The sequence below is a fragment of the Jaculus jaculus genome, chromosome 1 (assembly GCF_020740685.1).
Source record: "Jaculus jaculus isolate mJacJac1 chromosome 1, mJacJac1.mat.Y.cur, whole genome shotgun sequence".
Taxonomy (NCBI): Eukaryota; Metazoa; Chordata; class Mammalia; order Rodentia; family Dipodidae; genus Jaculus; species Jaculus jaculus.
In genome coordinates this window covers 122,893,132-122,906,541 of record NC_059102.1, presented here as the reverse complement: position 1 = coordinate 122,906,541, position 13,410 = coordinate 122,893,132, and the positions used below count along the sequence as shown (strand labels likewise).

The following is a 13,410-nucleotide window of genomic DNA, read 5'->3' as shown; positions in this document are numbered from 1 at the left end:
AAACTAGATATACTTTCTAACTTCTGTATTGCTCTGAATAGAAAACAACAGTAGATGTTGCACTCATGCCTCACAGTGGCTGGTGCTGCCTATAGAAGCCCTGCATAATGAGAGCAAAAAAAAAAAAAAAAAAAAAAAAGACATTAAAATAGAAGAGGGACTAGTTGGAAAGATCAGTGGAGAGGGAATAAAAAGGGAGACATAGGAGAGTGGACGGAGAAGATTATGATTTGGGTTTATTGTGGATATTGTGGACATTGACAATAAAAAGTTATTTTGTTTTTTAATTTTTTATTTATATTTATAAGCAGAGAAAGAGATAAAGAGAGAGAATGGGCTTATCAGAGCCTCCTTCCACTAAAAATGAACTCCAGACACATGTACCACTTTGTATATATGGCTTTACATGGGTACTAGGGAATCTAACCCAGGTTGTCAGGCTTTGCAAGCAAGTGCCCATAACTGCTGAAATATCTCTCCAACCCAAAAATAGTTTTTTTTAAAAAAGAGCAGTAGTAGAGAATTTTAGTTATAGTAGATGCTGTGCTATACAAAATTTGCTTATGAGATAGCTAAAATTATAATACTTGTGTCTATCCTTTTTGTTGTTCAAACCCTTATGAAACACATTGAGGAAAAATTTTAATTTCAGAATTGTCAGAAAATGTCCTATTTAAACAGATTCTCAAAGATATAAGACTACAAGATGAGACTGATTTTTTATGTTGATTTCTGTTATTGGTAATAGGTAATAAAACCAGAGTTACATTTGGGGCATTGAAATAGTTTACAGTTTATTTATTTATTTAAGAAAGAAAGAAAAACAGTGAATATGGGTGCACCAGGCCTTCCTGCCACTCAAATGAACTCTGGATGCGTGTGCCATTAAGTACATCTGATTTTACCTGGGTACGAGGGAATTGAACCCAGGCTGTCAGACTTTGCAAGCAGGTGCCTTTTACCACTAAATCATCTTTCCAGTCCAATTTACAGTTTTGTATGTTAAGGCATTTGTAGAAGTATGATCATGGGAAAGATTTTTTTTTTAAAAAGATAACATAGGGGGCTGGAGAGATGGCTTAGCGGTTAAGTGCTTGCCTGTGAAGCCTAAGAACCCCGGTTCGAGGCTCGGTTCCCCAGGTCCCACGTTAGCCAGATGCACAAGGGGGCACACACATCTGGAGTTCGTTTGCAGAGGCTGGAAGCCCTGGCGTGCCCATTCTCTCTCTCTCTCCCTCTATCTGTCTTTCTCTCTGTGTCTGTCGCTCTCAAATTTAAAAAAAAAAAAAATTAAAAAAAAAAAGATAACATAGCAAAAATCAATAGAAAATATACCACTGCCTTTCTAAATTGAGTATGGATAGAGTGTCAGAATATTATCTTTTAGCATTCCAATTAAATAATGACACAAATATAATTCCATTTTCTTTGTTTTCTTTTGTCTTCAGCACAAGTTCCTGTGTAATTGTACATAATAAGAATATTGGAGCAGATTTCCCCTGGAGAGATTTCTCATTTGTGGTGGAATACAATTACGTAGGACACTCTTGTTGGACTAAGCACTGTGAACAGTTGAATCTGCCTTTCCTGGCTTTGAAAGTGGTCATTCCAGACACTGTTTTAAAGCGTAAGGACATAAGCCAAAATCCTTCTTTATTCATTAGAATAAAAAAAAAAAATAGTCTGTTTTCTAATGTTGATCATTGAAAGAAATAACTTATTTAGATTTCCTGTTTTTAGGACACATATTGTATAACTCTTTTAACGTTTTATATTCATGCTTAAAAAGAAAGAAGAAAATGAGGAGGAAGGAAAATAAAATACTTACAAAATTTTTCTTATTTAGGAAGAATCTTGTTGGATACATTTAGTGGTTTTTCTTTGGAAATTCAGATTCCATATGTGTTTTTTGCATCTGAAGGACTTCTCAGTGCTCCAGAAATACTTCAGCTGCTAGAATCTAAGTAAGTCACTGATTTCAGTTACTCATTTGATCAACTTTAGTAAATGCCTATACATATTTGGATAGGGTAAGTATTACTCTTGATATGCTATACTATATCTCTCTGATCCAATACTAGACTATATGCAAATAGTATTCTAAAGAGTTTCATCAACATATAGTTCTAACTCCCATGCCCTACCCTTATAATTATTGAATATAATTTTTTGTCAATGTTTGATAATTTCATAGACAAAAATAAAATTTAATTTTTGAATTTTTATATCACATATATTTATTTTGTTATCAGCAAGTATCAATATTTTATGTTATTCTTTGAGTTTGTATGTTCATATATTTGTGTTATTGATAATATTCAGAATGAAAATTCTTGTTTAGAGAACTTGACTGCCTAGGAAATAAGACTATGAAATTTTAAATGAATTCTTGAGATTTTAGGTCTTCAGTGCTAAGGTCATACCAAAATTCAGTGATTAAACTCAAAAAAAATCATCATAGCATAGAGGCTATCATAGGAGCTGCAAATCAAAAAATAAATGCCCTTAGATAAAATGCAAATCCAAGCTGGGCATGGTGGCACATACCTTTTATCCCAGCACTCAGGAAGCAGAGGTAGGAGGATTGCCATGAGTTCAAGGCCACCCTGAGACTACATGGTGAATTCCAGGTCAGCCTGAGCTAGAGTGAAACCCTACCTTGAAAAAAAAAATGCAAATCCATGTTGCATGCTTTTGTTTTGAAATTCTAACAGAAAACTATGAGTGTATGAAAATGTATGGCAGATGCTGGAGGTATAGCTCAGTTGTGGAGGTGTGTTTTTACTATATGTATTTGACACCCAGCACCCAACCCCCAGTAGGCCAGTTTTTAGGATAAAGAAAAATATGGGCTGGAGAGATGGCTTAGTAGTTAAGGTACTTGCCTGAAAAGCCGGAGGAACCAGGTTCTAGTCCCCAAGACCCATGTAAACCAGATGCACAAGGTGGTGCATGTGTCTAGAGTTGGTTTGCAGTGGCACTGGTGCACCTATTCTCTCTCCTTCTCTTAAATAAATAATTAAATAACTAGAAATATTTTTTTTTAAAAAAGCAAGTTATGATGAGTGTGGAGTCTTACAGTCTTATAAGTTTTTTGGATTTGGAGGAGTTGTCTTTTTAAAAAATATTTTAGCCGGGCGTAGTGGTGTATGCTTTCAATCCTAGCACTTGGGAGGCAGAGGTAAGAGGATCACCGTGAGTTCGAGGCCACCCTGAGACTACATAGTGAATTCCAGATCAGCCTGAGCTAGAGTGAGACCCTACCTAGAAAAGCCAGAAAAGAAAAAAATATGTTTTATTTATTTATTTTAGAGACAGAGAGAGGAAGAGGCAGAGAGAGTAGGCACGCCAAGGCCTCCAGCCACTGCAAACAAACTCCAGACCCATGTGCACCCTTGTGTATCTGTCTTACGTGGGTCCTGGGGAATCCAACCAGGCTCCTTAGGCTTTGCAGGCAAATTACTTAACTGCTAAGCCATTTCCCCAGCCCAGGAGTTGTCTTTTTTGAAAAAACTTTTTATTGACAACCTCCATACATGTAGACAATATTCCATTATAATCCCTCCCATCACCTTCCGAAATCCTCCCTCCATTGAATCCATTCTTCTTTCTGACTAGTCTCTCTTCTATTTTGTTGTCATCCCTTTTTCCCTCCTATTATGCAGATCTGGTGAAGGTAGCATCAACCACTGTGAAGCCATGAATACCCCAACCACTTTGTGTGCAAAAACATTATTGAAAAACAGTCCTCCCCTTGCTTTGGTTCTTACATTCTTTCCACTACCTCCTATGCAGTGATCCTTCAGCCTAGAAGTATGTTATGGAGATATCTCACTTAATGCTGAACATTCCACTGTCTCTTCTTCTCAACACTTTGATGAGTTTTGAGTTATGCCAGTGGTCGCTAATATCTGAAAAGAGAAGCTTCTCTAACCAGAAGTGGGAGTAAAGTTAATATGTGGGCATAAACATAGATATTTAGAGGGTAGTTGATAAGCATAATATCCATTTAGCCAGAAATTTAGCTCCCTCCCTAGGCTTTGGATTAGGTTTTCAGTACCAGGCATGAATTCCCTCCTGTGGACAGGCCTCAAGTCCAGAGAGCAGTTAGAGAGCAGTTGAGTTCTGCCGTAACAGACATACCACCATTGCACCAGTTGATATATCTGGCCTGGCTAGCCATTCATAAAGCTTTCAGGGTCTACTGCTGGCTAAGACCATTGATGACTCCCCCAACAGGCTACATAACTCTTGCCAGCATCATAAATAGTCAACAGGGAAGAGGCTTCCAGCTCAGTTCCAACTTGATTTCTCAGTGTTTTGCAGCTCAAGCATTGTCTTCAGCAATAACACAGTGTTTTGATTTCATGTGTTAATGCTTAAAGAGTGATAATAAATTGGTCAAGGCATTTGTAATGGCATTATTATGTATAGTGATATTCAGCATTATACCTAAAGGATCATATATTTAAAAGGTATGAGCACTGGAAATACAAAAAGAGACTAACACCAAGTGAGAAGAAATCAACAGAAAATGTAGTCTTTCCAAGTTGAGTAATCATAAACTAGAGGGGGTGGCCTCTATTTTATATACTGAATAAGCCATAATTTACATAGTACATTAATATATAAAAGAAAAACTAGTAATTCAAATATCTTAATATTCAGAAAGACAGTATGACATTGTTTGAAAAATTTTATTGAGCCATTTAATTATTTTCAGTGAGGAATACTATATTTTACAGGTATAATATCACAGTAGTGGAGAGATGCTGCAGTGAGTCATTGAAGCTCTTCGGAAGTACAGAGCATTATGCAGTGGTGACAATTGATGAACACACTGCTGTGATTTTACAGGTAAAATGTAGTAAAAACAGAAAACTAAATACATTAAAATATGTACAACTATGTAATTTCTTACCTTTTCTATAGAAAGCTTAACTATAATCTGTGATTTTTTTTCCAAATATTGCAAATGGGCCACAAGTGCTAAACTATCACTGTGGAAAATGATTATTACCAAACTTCTTTGATGCCTCAGAATTTTATCATCTAAGAAGACAGACTAGAGTCAGGCCTGAAGGTTCATGCCTGCAATCCCAGCATTTGGAGACTGAGGCAAAGAGTATTGCTAAACTACATACCAATAGCCTAAATAAAATAAACAAACACAATGGCAAAGAAAATATAGTCTTCTTTGCTAGGTATGATGGCACATGCCTTTAATCCCAGCACTCAATAGGCAAAGGTAGGAGAGTGCTCTGAGTTCAAGGTCAGCCTGAAACTACAGCATGAGTTCCAGGTTAGCCTAGACTAGATTGAGACCCTACCCCAAAAGCAAACAAAAAAGAAGTTGTCAACAGAAAATATAGACTGTTAAGTATAGTGTTTTAAATATATATTTTAAATATATTTATAGAAGATTTTTATTATTAAATATATTGATAGAGTGATTATAATGAGAAGATTTAAAAAGCAAACACCAAGGGCTAGGGATGGTAGAGTACACAAAGCCCTGAGTTTGATCCTGAATACTATCAACAAAACTAAACAAATCAAGACCAAAAAAAAAGCCAGCCACTAACTTTCTTAAAAAGGTAGTATATTAATTAATGGTTAGAAATGTGGGATTTCCTCAAAGGCAAATACAGATGACCTCTGTTTACTTTTAAAAAGAGAGAATTATGTTCCCTTCCAAATCAGAATTTGCAACTTAAGATATATAAATTCTTGTCTGAATCTTCTCGTGTATTTTTTTGATTGGAATACCAGTTGCAAAGAAATTAATTTAATAAGGTAGAAATGGGGACCAAAAACCAGGTCTGATGTTACAGGGTATAAATTATTGACAATTGTGGTTTTATGAACAAAGTTTACAATATAAGAATTATATGATAGATGGGCTGGAGAGATGGCTTAGCGGTTAAGCACTTGCCTGTGAAGCCTAAGGACCCTGGTTCGAGGCTCAATTCACCAGGACCCACATTAGCCAGATGCACAAGAGGGCACATGCATCTGGAGTTCGTTTGCAGTGGCTGGAAGCCCTGGCGCGCCCATTCTCTCTCTCCCTCTCCCTCTCTCTCTCTCTCTCTGCCTCTTTCTCTCTCTGTCACTCTCAAATAAATAAATAAAAATTTTAAAAAATAGAATTATATGATAGAAAGTTATAGCTCTCAGATTTTTAGGAGATACTGTGTTTTGTATATTTAAGGTTCTTAATTATTTTTTCCACTCAGCAAAACTGTTTCAATCCACAATTATATAACCTATTGATAGAGAAAGGTCATTTTTTGAACTACTAATAAAAGTCTTGTTTTGGGGCTGGAGAGATGGCTTAGTGGTTAAGTGCTTGCCTGTGAAGCCTAACAACCCCAGTTTGAGGCTCTATTCCACAGGACCCACGTTAGCCATATGCACAAGGGGGCGCATGCATCTGAAGTTCACTTGCAGTGGCTGGAAGCCCTGGTGTGCCCATTCTCTCTCTCTCTCTCTCTCTCTCTCTCTCTCTCTCTCTCTCTCTGTCTCTCTCTCTCTCTCTCTGGGCCTCTTTCTCTCTCCATCTGTCGCTCTCAAATAAATAAATAGAAATAGCAAAAAAAAAAATTTTTTAAGTCTTGTTTTAATGTCCCTCAACTGATGAGTGGATAATGAAGATGTGGCACATTTATACAATGGAGTTCTACTCAGCAGTAAAGAAAAATGAATTTATGAAATTTGCAGAAAAATGGATGGATCTGGAAAGGATTAAACTAAGTGAGGTAACCCAGGTCCAGAAAGCCAAGCGCCACATGTTCTCCCTCATATGTGGATCCTAGCTACAGATGACTGGGCTTCTGCGTGAGAAGGAAAATACTTAGTAGTAGAGGCCAGTAAGTTAAAAAGGAGATATAAAGGGAAGAGAAAGGAAGGGAGGAGTGTACTTAATACGTTGGTATTGTATATATGTAAGTACAATGATTGAGATGGGGAGGTAATATGATGGAGAATGGAATTTCAAAGGGGAAAGTATGGGGAGTGGAGGGTATTACCATGGGATATTTTTTATGATCATGGAAAATGTTAATAAAAATTGTGAAAAGATAAAAAATTAAATTAAATTTTAAAAAGTCTTATTTTAAAATGATAAGAAGTTTCTAGATGATTAATGGACCCAAGAAGTCCACTAACTGTAGTTTTCTAAGCATGCAGGGCAGTTTATTCCATGGGTTTTTTAACGTACTTTATATTGCCTCTGAAGTAGTCAGATCACAGTCCACAGAGGACATTGCCAAAAATATGGTGACTCTATTGGCTACTCTCTTGGGAGATGCATGAGTCTTCTTGCTGAAGTTGACAGTTTTTATGTCTGCTATAGCTTCCCTCATCTTTTCCCTGGGATTTTAGTGTTACCATGAAAGAGAAGCTGTACCACTTCTCAAGTTATCATTTATGTACTGGATTCTTGAACTAGGATAATAATTTTATGACAGTAGTCAACCGAATAAATCTTTTTACTTCCTTTATTTTCTTATAGGACTTAGAAGAATTGAATCATGAGAAAGCATCAGACAATATTATTATGAGATTGATGGCATTATCTTTCCAGTACAGTTGTTGTTGGATCATATTGTATAGCAAGGAAACATTAAATTCAGAGTAAGTAAACAGTTTTCATCTAAAATCATGCTTATATTCTTGTTATTTAATCCTTTTCATGGAATAGAAATGGTCATACAATTTTCTGCTTACTCATGTAGTTTGCTTTAAGTCAGGGGTTCTCAAGATGGAGGCAAGCAAAACAAAGAATTATGAGCATGATTCATGTTCCCCCCATTCTTTGTAAATCCTCTTCTCCTGTCTCAAGAGAACTGCATCTAGTGTTTTATTACTTTGTAATTCTGAACTTTTTTTCTGAAATATAAATCATCCTTTAGTATCCTTTTACAATCTTACTAAATATAATAAGTCATAGCTTTTTAAAAAATTTTTTGTTCATTTTTATTTATTTATTTGAGAGTGACAGAGAGAGAGAGAGAAAGATGCAGATAGAGAGAGAGAGAATGGGCACGCTAGGGCTTCCAGCCACTGCAAACAAACTCCAGACGCATGCGCCCCCTTGTGCATCTGGCTAACGTGGGTCCTGGGGAATCGAGCCTTGAACCAGGGTCCTTAGGCTTCACAGGCAAGTGCTTAACCACTAAGCCATCTCTCCAGCCCAATAAGTCATAGCTTTTTATAATTACTTTCATTGATGTGCTCAGCTGAAAAATTACAAGTCTATGTCAAGGCATTGGCTTGAGTTATTACATTCTCTTTTCCTTCATCACTAAACGTTATAAGCCTATTTCTTCCCCTTCTTTCCATTTTCTACCTGCTGGCTTTTCTCCTTGATCTTGGTCTGTTAATGGTCACTTGTGACTGTGTCATGGTCAATTCCAGCAATACTCTGATGATCTTTCACTGGTCTGAAGCATTTAACACTGTTGTCAGTCCATTGAGTCTCAGAAACTCTTCAACTCCATAACGTTTCAGTGTTTTTGATCTTCCACCTCCCTAACTACTTTTCTTATCTTCTTTACCTTTTCTTCTTTGTCCTACTGTCTAGATACATTTGTCATGAGATCTCCTTTTCTACTGTTGTTCTCATTATACATCTTACCTACTCTTAAAGATTAGTCATTATCTTTCTATTTGTAATTATTACACTTATTTCTGCAATTGTAGTCTTGCTTTGGAATTTCTAACATGCATCTCTAATTTCCTATTAAATATTTCTGCCATGATATTCCATAGAATGTCAAGATTAACGTGTTCAAATAGGAACTGACTATCATTCTCTATCCTCTCCAAACCTGTATCTCCTCTTCTCTGTTGTTTAGTGATTTTTGATTTTGTCTTCATTGTCACCAACACAGGAAAACAAACACTGGAGTTTCTCTTACACCTATTCATTTCCTTCCATTTATATTACTGTTTTCTTAGTTTAGATCCCCATTTTATGGGGACCATTAGAACAGACTGCCCACTGTCTTCTTGTCTCCAAATGCCTCTCATGTTTCTGTGTATGATGAGTCATACACTCAGTTGATAACCCTAAACCAGGCTCTGATGATTTTGTTCTTTTAAGAAACGTCTTCTGAGTTCCTAACTATGACTGAGTATCTGTCAACTATTCATCCTAGAGTTCAAGGTCTTTGGAATATCATTCCACCTTATTTCCAGGAATACTTGCATTGCTTTCCATTTTAACCAGATAATCTCAGTGATTTGCAAACTAGCTTTCCTGCTACTACTTTTGCCCATTATGTTTCCATTTCCTTCAACTATTTTCCTCTGATTACATTGTGCTTATTTTTCTGAATATGTTCACAGATAGCAGTTTTTCTTTTTCACCTTTCCTGAACACTCACTTATGCAGACAGATACTCAGACCTGACTTTTTCATCTTTTGAACCATTTAGATCTTTACTTCATTATCTTTAGTATGTTTTGTGTTATCATTTAGAGTACTTGTTTTAAACACAGAGCTTTCATATGCTATATGCTTAGGAACTATTCATTGAATGAATTAATCTTTCCTACCAAATTCTAAAGTGGTTTTCCTCATTTTTATCAATGCAGTACTACATAAGTCTGTAAACATGGTAGTTGTTACATAGTCATTATTTTAGTTATTTGAAATGGTATCATTGTCTTACTTTAATTTATATTACCTGCCTGATTTTTCCCCTCTGACTTTCTTATGTAACCCATTTTTGTTTACTTCAAAATCTTATATAAAGTTGTGAAGATAATTATACATTGGAATCTCATAGTCTAAACCCCTTGAGTATTATTTCTTTTCCTATTAACAAAGAACCTCTAGCAAGTCATTTTAACTTTTTTTTCCTTTTCCTAAAAAATTAAGATAATAATTCGGGTCTAAAACATTTACAAATATAATTAATAAAAACTTCAAAGTATTTTAAGCTAAATTGCTTGCTTATAAAGTATTTTAAGTTCTAGCCACATTTTAAAAATATTCTAGATGAATAACTAGGAAGTTTTTTAAAGTTGTTTTCAGATTACTGTTTGCCTATATTTCTGGTGGAACAATTGAATACAGGGGAGAATAAGGGAATATTCTAATTTTCCATGAATAACATTATTTTATATTCTGTGATAGCTTTATTAAATTCAAGATATAAGAGTCATAATGTATCTACTATATTATTGTAAAATGTAATTGTTTTGTATTTTTAGATATCTCAATTCTATATTTTTAGATAATTGGAACATTTAGGAAGCATCTTAATCAGCTGATCAAATGAGGGAACTTGAAACTGCAGAAGAAATGGCTTGAATTATCTTAGCAGTTCAGGCCTTTAGTTCCTGTTCGAGGTTGTCAGAGACCTTTAAGACCATTTCTTCTTGGTTTGAGAGTTTGCTGGGATGATTCATCATACATACAGTTGCACTCATGGCTGTGGTTTGTTACAGGACATGGTTACAAAGCCTTATAACGTAAAATTCGCAAAAGAAGACACTCATGAGGCAAATCTCATTAGAAGCTTCCAAAACTCTTTCCTAGTTCATACACAATGGTGCTTAATTTTCTCAGCAGCAAGTTTCAACAGCACTTACAAAACACAAACTTTTGTCTACTAGAGAAGCTTATAAGTGACAGTGCCCAGAGTTTTAAAGGCTGGTCACATAGGTACCCTTTGCTTAGCACATGTCCAAGTTCCAGACTGTTTAAAAAAAAAAGGCAGGTGTTTTAACAGAGCCCACATTGTTTGTATAAACAGTTAGGAATAGTGAGCCGCTTTTTAAAATTTTATTTATTTGAGAGAGAGAGAGAGAGAGAGGCAAATAGGGAAAGAGAATGGGTGCATCAGAACCCCCAGCCACTGCAAACAAACTAAAGATACATGCACCACTTTGTGCTTCTGGCTTATGTGGGTCCTGAGGAATCAAGCCTAGGTTCTTCAACTTTGCAGGCAAGCCTCTTAACAGCTAAGCCATTTCTCAAGCTTATGAGCCACTTTTAGCACCCAATTTCTCATGCAAAGCGTGCTTGAGAAAGAAGCCAGCATATAGAGAAGGGTCAAGAGATGCTTGGTTCTTAGAATGTTTTCCCTTGGACTTCTAATATGAGCCAGTATGGTGGTTTATTCAGGTGTCCTCCATAAACTTACATGTACTAAATGCTAGGTTCCCAACTGATGGAAATTTGGGAATTAAAGCCTCTTGGAAGCAGTGTATTGTTGGGGGCAGGCTTATGGGTATCATAGCCAGTTTCCTCTTGCCAGTGTTTGGCACACTCTCCTGTTCCTGTTGTCCACCTGATGTTGGCCAGGATGCCCATCCTCTGCTTGTGCCAACATTTTCCCCTGCCATCATGGAGCATCCCCACAAATCTGTAAGTCAAAATCAACCTTTTTTCCCACAATCTGCTCTTGTTCGGGTGATTTCTGCCAGCAATGTGAACCTGACTGCAACAGCCAGTTATCTCCTTACTGTTACTGAGGGTGCAAAAGAATAAGGGTAAAAGAAATATCTACCCATGATCAACATTCACATCTGACCTGGTTAATAACCACAGAAGTGTGGGGGAGTGACTTTTCTAACATATCAGTTCATGGAATATGCTACATATCCTGACTCTGGTTATATGTTTACATCTGAACCTGCTACTTTGATTAGGAGGATGGAATGTTCTAGTTGGCTAGGTTTTGATCATATAGTCATGTCTGGAGATAATAAACAGATGGATCAAATTTCTCCTGTAACTTCATATCTCCCTTCACATGCCCTTAGCATCTCCTATATTTAATAATATTGTTATATATTAGAGGCAGAAATGTTTCTTCAAGAGTATAAAGTAAATGGCAGGGGTGGTGGTGCAAGCCTGTGAATCAGATGTCACATGAGTAGAAGCATACTAATATAATCCTTCTTAGGTATCAACTTACAGAAAAGACACTTCATCATCTCGCACAGATTTATGCAGCTTTGGTTTCCCCTGGTCTTAAATGTGAAGAACTGGATATAAAGGTATTATTTTCCTATATGTTTGTTCATAAATATTTTTATGAGCCAAAATTATACTCAAACTTAAGTGCCCAGTGAGAAGAAAAGAAACATTAAACAGACAAATTAAAACTCCTCAAAGCCAATAAAGAAGAGCTTCAAATTAATTTTGGTTTTAAAAACTTTCAAAGTGGGCTGGAGAGATGGCTTAGCAGTTAAGGCGCTTGCTTGTGAAGTCTAAGGACTCAGGTTCAATTCCCCACATTCATGTGTCTGGTGTTCATTTGCAATGGATGGAGGCCCTAGCATCATACCCATTCTCTCTCTCTTCCTCTTCCTCTCTCTCTCTCTTTCAAATAAATAAATAAAATATTTTTTAAAAGCTTTTAGTTTTTCCAGGTATGGTGAATATACCTATAATGCCAGCACTTAAGAGGCTAAAGTGGGAAGATTATAAATTCAAGGCCAGTCTGAGCTACATTGTGAAATCTTAACTTGAAAAACAAAACCAAGCCGGGTATGGTGGCACATGCCTTTAATCTCAGCACTCGGGAAGTAGATGTAGGATAATCTCAGAGAGTTCGAGGCCACCCTGAGACTACAGAGTGAATAATTCCAGGTCAGCCTGAGCTAGAGTGAGACCCTACCTTGGGGAAAAAAATTAAAAGAACAAAACCAAAACAAATACTTTTAGTTCCTTTAAAGTCAAATCATACTTCATCTCTTTTGCCATTGCTTTAAAGTTATTTATTGATTTATTTTCATGCATGCATGTGTGTATGTATGGGTACACCAAGGTCTCTTGCTACTAGAAATGAATGTTCATCCAGCTTTATGTGGGTGGCTAAAAAATTGAACCTGGGCTAGTAAGCTTTGCTAGCAGACACTGTTAGCCATCGAGCCATCTACATAGCCCCATACTTCATCTCTCAATTACGACTTAGGTCCTTAAAAACTGTCGCAACCAGGCATGGTGGTACACACCTTTAATCCTAGCACTGGGGAGGCTGAGGATTGCTATGAGTTCAAGGCTACCCTGGGGCTACAGAGTTCCAGGTCAACCTGAGCTAGAGTGAGACCCTATCTTGAAAAAAGCAAACAACCAAAAAGGAAATTATCTCATTCTTTTATACAAAGAGCCTATGATATCAGTAAGTGGTTCAGAGTTGAGGTACAGTGACATGGCTGAGGGAGGGCATGCCCCAAGGAAGACACTGAGGATGAAATAAGAGTGCTGCCCAGGTATATATAATCCATTCTAAACAAATTCATCTGCCTAGATGAAAATATTCCAAAGCTTTACAGATCCATCTTAAAATGTAGATCCATTTTCCCAGTAACTCTAAGAAACAACCCTGGATCTCTTTGCTCATTATCTCTTATCAATATGTCAATAGTATGTTAATATATATAAGCCTG

The 13,410-nt window shown here is 36.5% G+C and overlaps 1 protein-coding gene across 1 annotated transcript in view; it reads left to right on the top strand.

Annotated features, from left to right (window-relative positions):
- Nucleotides 1-13,410, top strand: part of Shoc1 (shortage in chiasmata 1) — a 104,276-nt gene that overhangs the window by 77,466 nt on the left and 13,400 nt on the right. Inside the window, exons 19-23 of the mRNA XM_004657009.2 lie at nt 1,449-1,627; nt 1,847-1,964; nt 4,746-4,857; nt 7,514-7,635; nt 11,922-12,015. Coding sequence (XP_004657066.2) covers nt 1,449-1,627; nt 1,847-1,964; nt 4,746-4,857; nt 7,514-7,635; nt 11,922-12,015 — 625 coding nt within the window. The remainder of the gene's footprint in view (nt 1-1,448; nt 1,628-1,846; nt 1,965-4,745; nt 4,858-7,513; nt 7,636-11,921; nt 12,016-13,410) is intronic.